This window comes from Gadus morhua, chromosome 10, assembly GCF_902167405.1.
Source record: "Gadus morhua chromosome 10, gadMor3.0, whole genome shotgun sequence".
Classification (NCBI taxonomy): domain Eukaryota; kingdom Metazoa; phylum Chordata; class Actinopteri; order Gadiformes; family Gadidae; genus Gadus; species Gadus morhua.
This window is the reverse complement of record NC_044057.1, coordinates 16883497-16896660: the sequence shown is the minus strand read 5'-3', so window position 1 is coordinate 16896660 and position 13164 is coordinate 16883497. Positions and strand designations below refer to the sequence as shown.

Sequence of the window (13164 nt, the reverse complement as noted above, 5' to 3'; positions counted from 1 at the left end):
GAATTTATGATTCTCCACTGCAGGATACCTTGGGAGATTTGCGTCGGGGCAAGCTGGTAAACAAATAATCCTATGTAATTGAGATTTATAATGTTAATGTGTGAGCCCTCGTGTGGCCCATAAATTCCCTTGTTAGCTTGCGTACTCGCAGCTGTGCATGTCGGAAACGTGCACACATGCACATACAATATTTGCGCATTTAGTAAATGTGCGTGTTCTTGCTGTGTGTGCATTTAGTGCACAAGCTTTATTCTGGTGATCTATACGGACGCATGTAGTATACATTTCCAATTTGCATTCAATCAGGGTGGATTTATGGTGATCCATGGGTGATCCGGTGCTGGTGGCAGTGTAATCCCAACCCTGGCCTCGACGCTTTATGGGGACCTGGGCTGTAAATTTCTTGCCGAGGTGGGGAAGTAAAATCACAGGGCGCCCACAAATTCTCAACTCAGCAGTTCAAGGGTCAGCCCCCAGCCGACTGCAGCTCAGCGTTCCGTGTTAAGGACTTGTTGTTTTCGGTGTTTGTTCTGGGTAATTTACACACAGCTACTGTTTTTGTTTGTTAAACACAGCGTTATGGTAATGGACCAGCATTTTAGTATTTTTTTTTTAATTTATCTTCGAAGAGGGGTCATAGGAATTGATCTGATCTTGGCAGAAGCCTCAGAACAGCTCTGGCGTCAAGCCCAGAGGTCGAGCAACATAAGCAATACCCCTCACTTTTCTCTTTTATTATTGGGGGTTGGGGGGATGGTAAATATTGCTTGAAGGATCGCCATACAGGTCAAGCAAAAGTAAATGCATTCATAGGACAATTCCTGTCTGGGTTAACAAGCCATCATAGCACCTACTGGCGTCACTAAAACTTCCGTTGCTAATTTAATTTGGCAAGATTACCTTCTTGTAGCGATGCTGCAGAGCATTTTGCTCGCACACGGCCTCTTATAAGTGGCAATATAGCACCTTTTGTCTTTTGGAATCTATGTGCATCGGCCAGTAAGTAAGTCGTTTGTGGACAACATAACGCTGAATCACTATACTTCAAAGTACTGTCTTGGCAGGAAGACGAAAGTGCGGCATTTCCGATTACATTCGTCAAATGCAGTCAAAGTCTCTTGGGCAGAATCGGTCCATGGAAATATTTCCTCCCCATTATATAGCCACCAGATGTTTGAGTGAAGCCAGGAGTGACGGAAACGATGGTTACATCGCCCAGACCGTTATTGTCATTCAAGTCAAATGAGTTTAGGAACAGCTTGTACGTGGAATACCGGTCTTTATAACTTTCTTGTAAAGTTGTCACTTTTGCTTACAAGAACCAAACGAGCAGTTTGACTGACAGCCACAGCATGAACATTAATCATGGAGGAAGGCCATTTAATTGGTCCCCTTGGTGACCTCCAAAGGCTAGTGCTCTTGGCTTGCCCCCAGCACGATTTTCCCCCGTCATAGCCAGCCTGTGTGTCTGTTTCACTGTCACATTAACATCCCCCAGTTGTCAGTGTGATTGAACAGGCCCCCACCAAACCCACAGCGTCATTTGCGCAGATGTGGTCGGACAAAGGGCCTCGCGCTATCTGCCTCAAACAGGACTTAATTGATATCTATAGACTATGATGGCTTTATACGCTGAGCCAACCACAGTCAGAGGCGTGGCAGTAAGCGATTGAATCCAAAGATAGGCCCATGAGCTATAAATTACACTAACCAGCATGTACACGGTACATGCCAACATTCATGCAAAGTTCATTAGCAATCGCTCCATTCAGGAGCGCAGTGATCCAGCTTTTAAACCGCATTAACCCCCTTTTGTTCATTGGGGCGGACCCAATCCCCTATGCACCTCTCGAGACCATACAACTGGTCACCTCTTGACCCAGTGTTCCTTATACACAACCTAGTTATCGCATCTGCATGCAAAACATAATGTGGTTCTTTTTTTGCATTGCATTCAATTGTATTTGTATAGCCCTTAATCACCGGTACAGTCTCAAAGGGCTGAACATGCCATATATTTATGACAACCCCCCTGACCCTAGCCCCCAAGGGGGCAAGGAAAACTCCTTTAATTAGCAAGGAATTAATCTTGAGGAACGCTGATTGGGGGATCCCACCTTCCAGGGATGGTCAAGAGTGCAATGGGTGCCATAATTGACATACATACATAAATATATACAAGCAAAACATAAAAAATCGGTGATGGGGTGCTGACCGGTTAACCATAAGGAGAGTCCAGGCATCCAGTCACTGCAACATTCATAGTGGCCAGAGGCTTTCCACTTCTGTGGATTTAAGGCCATTTTGGGCCACAGTTATGTAATAAAAATATGCAATATTGGCAACACAAAAAGTGTGGCGTCACCCTGGGCAACACCCACAGTGCATCTGAACTCTTCCCTGTCGGTAAATGGTGAAAATTTGTATTTTTTTTTTCTCTGGGTGACTCATCGTGAAAGGTCAGTCACTGGGTAAGAACAGCAGAGTTGGCTATTCTACCTTCTCTGCAATATGTAATGGAATTCATCACAACTCGCCTTTCAGGCTGATGGGACCCGATCCTTATGATTTATGTCGTGTAGATTATGCTAACACATTCCATCAATGGAATATTTCTGTTAGACGGCTCATGTGTTGTTGTTCACCTTCTGTTTGTGTGTTCAAATTATTTCCGTCAAGGACAAACATACGTTCTCCATTAGGGAGCGGACCGGCACTTGAGTTAATGAGTATTCGTCAAGCAAATCATAAATGATTACAAAAATATTGTAATCTGAATTCATTTTATTGTCGTTCTGTTAAATATATCATGCATTGTCTTATTTATTTTGCCCACGTTTTTGGAGCAGGATGTATATAGTAAATAGTCAAAAGCCTTCACCGTTTGCATTGTGATGCATTATAGTTGAGCCGCTGTGTAAAAAAGGTTTGTTTGCAAGCGTTCAGTCACTGGGCCGTGTAGGCGTTTGTTCCCAGAGCGTTTGAGAGGTTTTTACAATAATGACAGCCCGCCAGCAACGTCCTGACATCAAACACGAAAGTGAAATGTACACAGCAGAGCCTTGCTTTGGCATTTTGGAAAGAAAAGCATCTAATGCTGTTTGAACAGTGTTTTATTTTTTTTAAGTTGGAAAGATATTGGGTATTCAACAGATATGCACACTCTGAAATGGCGATGTGAACTAAGGATGCGATAACCGAAGTCCCACTGCCAAACGGTCGATTCCATTATACATTTTGGGGTATTTATTGAATACCTAATCTCAATAGTAACAGCTGTAGCATACAGATGCAGGGGTAATAAGAAACCACATGTGCATACACTTACAAAAGTTGAACCTAAATAATGCAGGAAATTCTAAACAAATTCTAAAAAAAGGACCTAAATATCAGCGACGGTGGGGCCAGATCTAATTAGCAGATAGAAGGACCCGCTAATAGGACTTTCACACGTGAACTCGGGCTGAACTCCGGAGAATCACATCTGAAGCTGATCACGGGTTGACCTTTCTCACATGTGACGCACAGCGGGAGATAAGCCGTATCTGAGTTTTTCACACCTATTGGAGGTTCTCTGAATACTTCAGGCGAGGTGTGGTGCCTGGGGCCTAGGAGGCCGGGCATAATTCTAGAAGGTTGAAGCGGAAGTTGCAGTTTTTTTGTTAACACACATGGCGGTAGGGGCTATTAATGCCAGCTTTTTGCGGTGATGTCAATGCTGCATTTTTATAGATTTATCCGCAATATCAACAGAAATGTGGAAAGCAGAAATCAGTTGGATTGTAGAAAAGTATGAAGCTGCAAGCAACACTCCCTGATCCTGGTCTGGCACCAGTCGTATGATAGAAACGCCCTCACCACATCAGAAACACACCCACTCGCTCATTGGGGATTCACATATTCTCCAGACTTTAGAGTAGGGGCAGTGGGCAGTAGATGAACTCTAGAAGGGCGAATTCACACATTTTTGTTCACACAGACAGCCCCACGGGGGATTAAACGAGGGAAGTTCAGACTTTCGTTGCATGTGTGAAAGGCCTGTGAGATAATATCTTTCAAGTCCACACGTTGGGAGTATGAGACATCAATAATGACAGACACCGCCTCTCTAATGCCGACTGCCTTTTTCACCTTTGCCCCAATGGCTCTTAAATAAAGATCTTTCTGCGCTTTCATCTCCCGTTTGAATCCTATCAAGAGTCGTGCGATGACACATCTCATCTTGGCGTCTGGTGACTGCTCAGCTGACCAGGCCAAGTTGCCTCACTTCTACATGAGAAGCAGACTCTACAGACATGCAGGCTGTGTCTCCAGGTGTGAGGGCTGCTCCAATTTGACAGAAGGTGCCGGAGAAGGCAGCCGATGTGCTTTTGATGACAATGATTGACAGCGAGGCGAGTTTCCAGCCTGACCTGGACTGGAGGAAAAGTTTAAGCCGTTGTTTTATTTCATCATTGCTGCTTGGATTACGTTGGTGTGCTTGACCTACTTGCGACTAAAGAAAAAGCTCTCTGTGTCACGTATTGATTGTGCTTTCCTTCGAATCTCATCTATGTACTCGCGCTTAGGCGGTTTATCTTTTTGCTGTTCTCGTAACAGTATCAACGACAAAATCCCTTTGACTGGTACAAAAGGACAAATCGGTCCGCTGAACCACAGACGTGCCTAACCTACTGTCCAGGTGAGCCGTACCTGGTGGTCCTCCCTCCTCTCGCCGTCCAGGGCGAGCCGTGTCATGACAAGTGGTGTTCTTGTCTCTCCCCCCCCCCCCCTGCAACCGATGTATTCACATGTCGGGCAGTGTGAAGAGCAGCCTTGCCGAATTTCCTGGGAGTACTGAGCGGAGCCAGCAGCTGAGCCTAGCATGAGCACAAGTGATGCTTTCACAGTGCATTGCTCCCAACCGTCTCACCACTTCCCCGAGCCCTCATTAGCATGCCTGCTGCATTTAGCCTTAACCCAGCTATGTGCTGCTTTGTTATCCTCTACTGTTCAGCCCCCCCTCCCTTGGATTTCTCGCCTTTTATTTACTCCTCCATGCTGTTCCCCCTCTGGCTCGCTCCTCACCCTCGTCTCTGCGCCAACTATTTATTCCTCTTTGCCTACTTTCATAAAAAAATGTAACTCCTTCTAGACTCCAAGTCTTATGTATTCTATAAGGCTCTGATGCTATTCCAGTTCCAGTTCTCCCCTCCAGACCCCCTACTATTTACCCCATGCCTCTGCCTGCCCAGCTGTCATCTCTTCTCCCACCTCGGCCAGAGCATCACTCCGTTTTAATACGAGCGTCTGGATCATATGCAAAGCATTGCAACAATATAAACGGTGCCTTCCTTATCAAGCAGCCCACATCACTGCTCTGTTTGCCAGAACAGCATGGATGGCCGTTTCACATGTTTTGGCGTGTTCCTTTGATATTTGTTCACGCGTGGTCGTAAAAAACGGCTGCTGCTGCGAGTCAGATGATCTGCATTGTTTGACCGAATGTGCGTGAGCGTTTGTGTTCAGTGATTTCCTCCAGTGCCAGGGCCGGCCTCATAGTCGCTGGTGTATGATGGAGCACAGTCCACAGGCTGAGGGGAGGGAGCTCGTGTTGGACGCCCCTCGTGTCCGTGCATGTGTGCAGGCTTTGTGCTCAGTGGAGCGCTGTGCACATCCCACCGGGGACCCCCGTGCTCTAAGTAGGATCATCAGCACCATACCTTTTTCCGTCTGTTTCCTCTCGGAAGGAAGAAATGAGCTGGATCGACCCGGCTTTTCTGTAGCTGCACCAGCAGAGGGGTACATTAAAGAAGTGTGTGGGAGCAGTTCCTAATGGCAGCCAGGCTAATTACGGTAAACAAGATGAACGTATACGTGTGTGTTGCCCGTTTAATTTGCAATTACCAAGCAAAACATCCCCTCACTTCATCCGGGCGCACCAACCTACCCGGGGCCGGGGATGTGTTCAGAGTCAGCAGACAGCCCAGATATTTCATCAATTACAAGATTGGCTGCCATTAGCACAGTCTCACCTTTTGCCCACACTTAGAATTAATGGCTACCACAGGATACTGCTCCCATACAGCCAGGCAATTAAAAAGCCTGAGTGTGTTCAACTTGTTATAGTCTTATCTGTGCTTTTTCCAGGGAGAACAAAGTTGAGGCTTCAGGGGCCCACCTACCTGACTGGAATGATTAACGCAAGTGAGATCCAATGTCAGATATGGAGTTTTGTCCAAATATGCTGACTGTGCTTTTAGTTATAAGTTTTTTTTTGTGTTGAGATCTGTGTGTCCAGCTGGTGCTAGCCTCACTTCTGTCTGTGTTACCGCAGTTACAGCCCATGATGTGGTTAATTAGATACATGCGTCTGCATGACTAAAACAGAATCGCCTAGTCTGTTGGCATCATGTTCCCCTAAACTTGACATAGACTGAAATGACGCCACTGCTTTAGTCACAACTGATTCCCAATAATGGCCAAACGTCTATACTCCTTGTCTATACTCCTTTGTACCAGCTGTCGTCTTTCTCCCTCTTCTTAATCCCTTCTGTTTTTGAAATGAAGTGGATTATGGTGATGAAGATGATTCATTCTATTTTCGGTTTGTCACCGTGGCCACTGCAGAACTACTGCTGAGATGGTGGGAGCGTTGTTGTTTATCTCACCCTGTTGGTGTGCACAGTCGGTACTGCTGTGATGGTTTACACTTGGACAAAAGAGCGTGCCAGTGTTTGTGTCTGTATTGTTTGGGGATGAGCATGCATCCAGGCTGACGTTGGTACACACACAGAGCCACCAGCAGCTTTACTGCCTCAACCATGAGCAGCCCCTACTCATACTGTCGATCTACAATGGCGAAATGATCCGTGAAGACAGGCAATAAAGCTCATATCATTCTAGTTTTAACTTGCCAAAAATAAGATTGACAAGACAAGTTTTAGACAGGTTGCGCAAGTTGACCCATTTACCAACATTGCACTATGGTTCACTGCGTCATCAGTGTTAATGAAAAAGAGCATGCCATGTTTGCTAGCTAGCCAGGAGCCACAGCAGGTGTAGCTTAAAATGCACAGCTGCATCTCAGGAATGGCTCTGTTGCGGGGGGGAGAAGGGAAGCGATGGGGGGGGTTGGGGGGGGAGAGATGTGAGTTCCACTATGCTCTGATAGGACTGCCCCTAATTATGTGTCATTGTAACAGCAAATTCCACCCAATTAAATCTTCAGTTGTTGCCTTTGTGAGTGAATACAAACGGCTGCCAATGCTCAGAGTGGCTTTATTATAAAGGACAAATGATAATCCTTTACATGAAAATGCATGTCACTGTTCTTTTATAAAGAAATCTATAAAAAGGCTGAGCTCCTTGCTGACTCGGCTCGCAGGATGCACAACGTTTCTTATTTTTATTACAATCTAAATGTCAAATTTCAGATTCCCCACGGACATGTTTACACATGCACTTATTCACTGGATGAGCAGGGAGGAAAGGCCTCTAAAGCCCATTATCAGGCTGGCAGGGGGCTCGTTTAGCAGGGCCAGGAAGACGTTGGGAAGTGGTCTTCCAGCACACAGCCAAGGCCTAATTATTAGATTGAGACGCTGCAGAAAGATACCGTTGATGTGAATGCACACTTGTGTGCTTATTAACATAACGCTTCTTTCAAGTGTGCTTTGATAATTGAGGTTTTTTGATTCCTTCAAGTTGATTTGTTTGTTGTTAAAAGCCCAATGTGTCTTATATTAGGGCTTGTTATTATTGTATTTATTTTCCCAACGTTCTTTTTATTATTTTATTATTTGTAACTAATTGTGGCTCCTCGAAGTGCTCTTAATTTGCTAATGAGGGGTATACACAGGGAAACAGACGGTGCACTTCAGTACGTTTTATACCGTACGTTTTATATCGGAAAGAACTGTTGCCAGCGCATCACTAGGTTGTTTGAATTTGTCATATTTTTCTTCCGACTTATGTAAATCAGATACTTCACACTGCTCTGCTAATGTCATCTTAAAATAATTGCAGACATCATTAGTTGGCTTTTTACCCTGTGCCATTGTCGACCTGGTGGCCACTGGCCATTGAATTAACAAAGTAATTAGAATAACACAGTCTGAGCTTGTGCCGCGCGGGACCATGTTTCGATGGCCCTACCTTCTCCGATGCGCCTCGCTCCTCTTGAAAAGGTCACGGATGACTACTGTAGATTCACATGAGCGCGAAGGACACCTAATGCATATTCATCAAGATGCATGACATATTCCAGCCGAGTTTGCCTGAAAGCTTTCCCTTTTTCGGAAAACAGAAATATGTATTTTTGTTTACGTCATTCACTCCCACTTACGCTTCCTTCTTTACGCTCTTCCTCTCAGTGCCCGGACTCCACTTGCAAGCAGGATCTGCTGGCCTACTTGCAGCGTATCGCCCTCTACTGCCACCAGCTCAACATCTGCAGCAAGGTCAAGGCGGAGGTGCAGAACCTGGGCGGAGAGATGGTCGTGTCCGGGGTGAGTTCAACAATCTAATCACATGCCCGCCAGACCGTCTCTGACATCTCTGGCCAGGCTCCCAGCCATCCAGCGGCCCACCCACAGCCCTGCGGTAGCGGCAAAGTGCTTGAAGGATGGGTGTTGAATTGCAAATGGCTTTTGGGCTCGAGTGTCAAAGAGAATGGGCACTGGGTTCATAGTGAAGTTTTTAACATAGAACTCATGTTAAGTAATAGCCATTTCCTCTTCCTTTTTACCCTACCACTGTATGACGGCCTCTCTATATATTTAATTGACCGATGCACTAGGAACTAATATGCAATTACTGTATGTTTTTTAAACGTTTGCCCGTGTCCAAAACCCAGCGGTTTGTTCTAAAAGCTTCGTTGCATTGCATGCCGAACTAATTAGCCCACTGATGGTTTAACAGCCCAGCGTTTCAAACCCCGAAGATAAGGGCATTGACGTTATGGGGGTTTACTCCCGTTGTTTAAATGCTAGCTAAGCTCCCAGAGCAGATGATAGATGATGACTAACCCATAGCAGCACCTCCCAAACCTTCAGGAGCAGGGCCAGCTAATTACTTGTGCCGGTGTAATTGTTCAAAGTCCATCCATTTCCTGGGCAGAAGATTAGTTCCTGTGTTCTCCGGGCCTGAAACGAGACGTAGTTTCTCAGCACTACCCATCAAGTGTCTTTACAGCCTCTGAGGCTATTACTTTGAGGAGATTAAATTAGGATGACCTTTTTTCATATTCTGAGAAATTTCACACCTGTTAGGATGTCGAATAAATGTCGGTAAAGGTCGTTATTTAGTTTCATTATTTTGTATTGTCTCCGGTGTTGGACCTTCCGTTCCCCGATCAAAGTGGACGAACCGGAACGGATTAACACGCAAACAGTCACTCTAACGCACTGTCGTCGCCGTGTGTTTTCTCTCCCCCGCAGGAGTTCCTGTACGTGCAGGTGGACAGCGCCATGTCCCTGATCCAGGCGGCCAAGAACCTGATGAACACGGTGGTGTCCACCGTCAAGGCCTCCTACGTGGCCTCCACCAAGTACCAGAAGAGCCAGGCCATGCAGTCCCTCAACATGCCCGCCATCTCCTGGAGGATGAAGGCCCCCGAGAAGAAGCCGCTGGTGAAGCGGGAGAAGCAGGAGGACCCCCACACCAACAAGGTCAAGCGCTCCTCCCAGAAGAAGCACATCAACCCGGTGCAGGCCCTCAGCGAGTTCAAGGCCATGGACAGCATCTAGGGGGGGGGGGGCGGGCGGTGTCCCGGAGCAGGGCGAGAGATTGGTATTTTATTAATTCCTTTGTTGTGTTTCTAGCCCGCAGAATCAAGAATCATTCTATACTGTAGGCTTCCTGCAGCGTATTCCTGTGTATTGCAAGCTTGAGGGTGAGCGGCCCGCCGTTTGTCTTCGCAGTAGCAACCCTAACGGAGCCGCACGATGCTCCACGCTCGTTCTCACCGCGTCAAATGACTCCTATGTTTTTGTCGTCCCCCCCCCCCCCCCGTGTATTTCATGTTAGTTTTTGTCGTTTGTTCATTTCTTTTGTTCATTTCTTTCTGGGGAAATACAATTAGCAAACTGGACGAAGGTGGCCCATCCCTCTTGTGTGACCCCAACACCTTGTTTATGTGGAATATAGGGAACCATAGATAGGAGCTTAATTCCAATACCTGTTTATTTAGAGCTTGTGTATTTTGTATTTTAACCTATTTTACAATTATATGGAGGGGCCACTGTGGTGTTTATTTTTTATTTTTTATTTCATAGGGGCAAAACATTGATTTTGATGTGTAGTGCGAAAATTAACTATGCAAATGATCCACTGCCTAACAGAAGCATTAAATGTGGCAACTGCGGTGTGCTAAAACTAGTCCGGTCGATGCTTTTGTCATAGCTCAGAGAAACCAAAGTGACCATTATTCTATTGTATCTTTAATACAATATTTGTCATATCCCTACATGATTTCTCAAACACTAAATGTTTCCTCCGATGCTTGACCTGTGACCTGCCTTCCTACGTGATAAATGTATTTCCTTTCCTTTAAGAACCCAACACTGGGTTTCACGAGCTCCGTAATATATTTTTTACATTGTGCTTCGGTTAACCAAAGGTGATGGAGAGCACTCTCTCCAGCCTTCTGTGTTGGTAGATAAGCCTGCCACACACACACACACACACACACACACACACACACACACACACACACACACACACACACACACACACACACACACACACACACACACACACACACACACACCCCTCCACAACAACATTGAGCTCAAGTGCACACATGGAGACAAGGTCTCGTTTCCATCCCCAACTACCTTGGGTCCACCAGTGCCCAGCGGGCATAACAAGTATGAACCATGCATCAACCCTCTCCACAGCAGCATGCTCTTTTTTCGACCTGTCAACGAGTGTAAATGCGTCCACATTTTAGGATCAATATTTTGTATTTTTTTTTGGTCCAACAGGTGGGTGAGTGTTTCTTACGGCTCGTTCTCGCTCTGTCAGTTAAAGCACACCCTGAGCCTTAAAGACTTTAAACGCTTAAACACTAATAAAGATGTTTTCCAGACTAAAACGTTTTTGAAAATTCGCACTATTTTGGCTTGTTTTAATCAATCAAGTCTTTGAAGACACCTCCTGGGTCTCTGGGCTTTAAAAACGCAGAGGTAAACATGTTAAGTGTTTTTTCCTTCAGTAGAATCCCCGAACTCGGTGGTCCTTTTTTTTCACACCACTTATATCCGATCCTCTGAAAACCTTCACATCGGTGAACATCTCGGCCTAAAAAAAGTTACATTTCACACGTTTAACTTCTCTTATAGCTGGGGCCGACTGGACGCATATGTAGTGGACGGTGTGGGGGTATATTTCATAGCGTTGGCATCAGGCATTAGAAAAGCTGATGTTTAATTTCCTCCCGAGATGGACTTTTGCTGTGAGGTGAAGAGTGTTCATACTACTTTGCTGTGGAAATCGTCTGCGCCGCGGCCTTCCCTGCCGCAGACTGTTTTGCATATCTATGTACTGGCTTTATTTCTAAATAAACAAATGAGATGGATGCGCTGTCTTTCATGTCGTTCTGTCAGATCTGCACTGCGGATCAAAAATAATTAAGTCCTCTTGAATCAGTCCTTTCATGATGGAAGTTTTGAGGCAGTGGTGCAGGCGCTACTTCAGCCGGATTGGTAGTAAAGCGAGTTGTCTGCGTAGTGGGAGGGCCAGTGCTCCTCAGAGTAATTCACTTTCTCAAAGGTAATAAGAGGGACTGCTGAAGCCTCAACTCCAGGCTGTGCATAATGAAGTAGCTATCCGTGTACACTGCTTTATTGACTGGCTGTATATGCCCCGCCAACACATTGGTGATGCTGTGCTGTACACACAATGCTGCAATTAAATAACCCATATCACGCTCAATAGGATGCAACGTGTTGGTGAGTTATTGCCCAGTGCTTCAAAACCCTGTACTGTCCTCCATTTACAGGTGTATTTTTATGGAACCACACAGTCGGAGTGGTCTAACCCTAGATGGTTTTCCCCAGAATAGTGAAGCAATACAACCTGTCTGGTTAGAGCCCCACCTTGTAGGATTACAATGTAAATCCCATGCAGTGGTAACACCACAGCACTTCATGCCAGACCACCCACTGAAGATCCTGCTCCCTATCCCCCTCTGTTTTTCTGTCACTCAAGCCAGCGACATGATTGAATGAGGAGTGATCAATCACACTAGTGCAGTATGACAGTTTAATCAATAGGGGGAAGGTTTTCTCAAAGATTCCCATTATTTCATAAAGAGAGGGAGAGGGACAGAGAGAGTGGCAGCCGGAGGGAGAGGATTGGGGGGGGGGGGGTTGGACTTCTGGCTGTCCAGCTAAACAAAAAGCATTGACAGAATAAGGCCTATGAAGTATTAGTTCTCAACCAGGTGTGAAGGGATTGGCAATGTCCATAGGAAGCCAGACTGACAAGCTGCCGACTGTATTGGTGGACACTTCAGACATATTGGCTTGGCTCACTGCGGAGCATAAATATGTTAAATATGACCGGCTGGATGGAACTCTGAACGCAGCAGTTTATTCCCACTATAAAATTGACTTAGTGGGGGGCACTGCGATGCCCAGGCACACAGCAGCCCTGCACACAGAATGATGAAAGCATCATTTCAGATCTATTGCACCAAAAAGTGCCAGGAAAATCTTTGCCAAGTTGGGCCAAATGTAGGGAAATTGTCATTATGTTTAGTTTGCTAATGACCTTTTTAATAGTCTGGAAATGGAGTTGCTAGGATTTGTGTTTGCTGTCTGCAAAGCTTGTTAGACAATTAATTATTTTTCAAAAGTAAATTATTTGATGGGTGCAATAACGTTTAAATATCAAACCACAATGCTTTCTCTGTTTGATTCTGAAGTCTTGTGTATTGCTCTCTTCTTCACATGTGTTATTCAACAGCAAGCACAAACAATGAAATGCCAACCCGCCTCTATCAATATTAATACAGCATAAACACTGGTACTCGACACATGAGAGACCTCAAAGTAGTAAAGGGAACACATTTTATGAGGCTTGAAGGTCTTCCAGCGGTTCGGGTGACCTCGCAAGCTTAACCTTGTCAGGATATCATTAATACTGACATTTTCTTATTAATACATTTTTCGCCAGCGT

The 13164-nt window shown here is 45.5% G+C and overlaps 1 protein-coding gene across 1 annotated transcript in view; it reads left to right on the top strand.

The window, feature by feature from the left end:
* The window catches only part of ctnna1 (catenin (cadherin-associated protein), alpha 1), a 78281-nt gene extending 66721 nt beyond the window's left edge, over positions 1–11560 (top strand). Inside the window, exons 17-18 of the mRNA XM_030367672.1 lie at positions 8355–8489; positions 9420–11560. Coding sequence (XP_030223532.1) covers positions 8355–8489; positions 9420–9728 — 444 coding nt within the window. The 3' untranslated portion in view covers positions 9729–11560. The remainder of the gene's footprint in view (positions 1–8354; positions 8490–9419) is intronic.
* The last annotated feature ends 1604 nt before the right edge of the window (positions 11561–13164 follow it).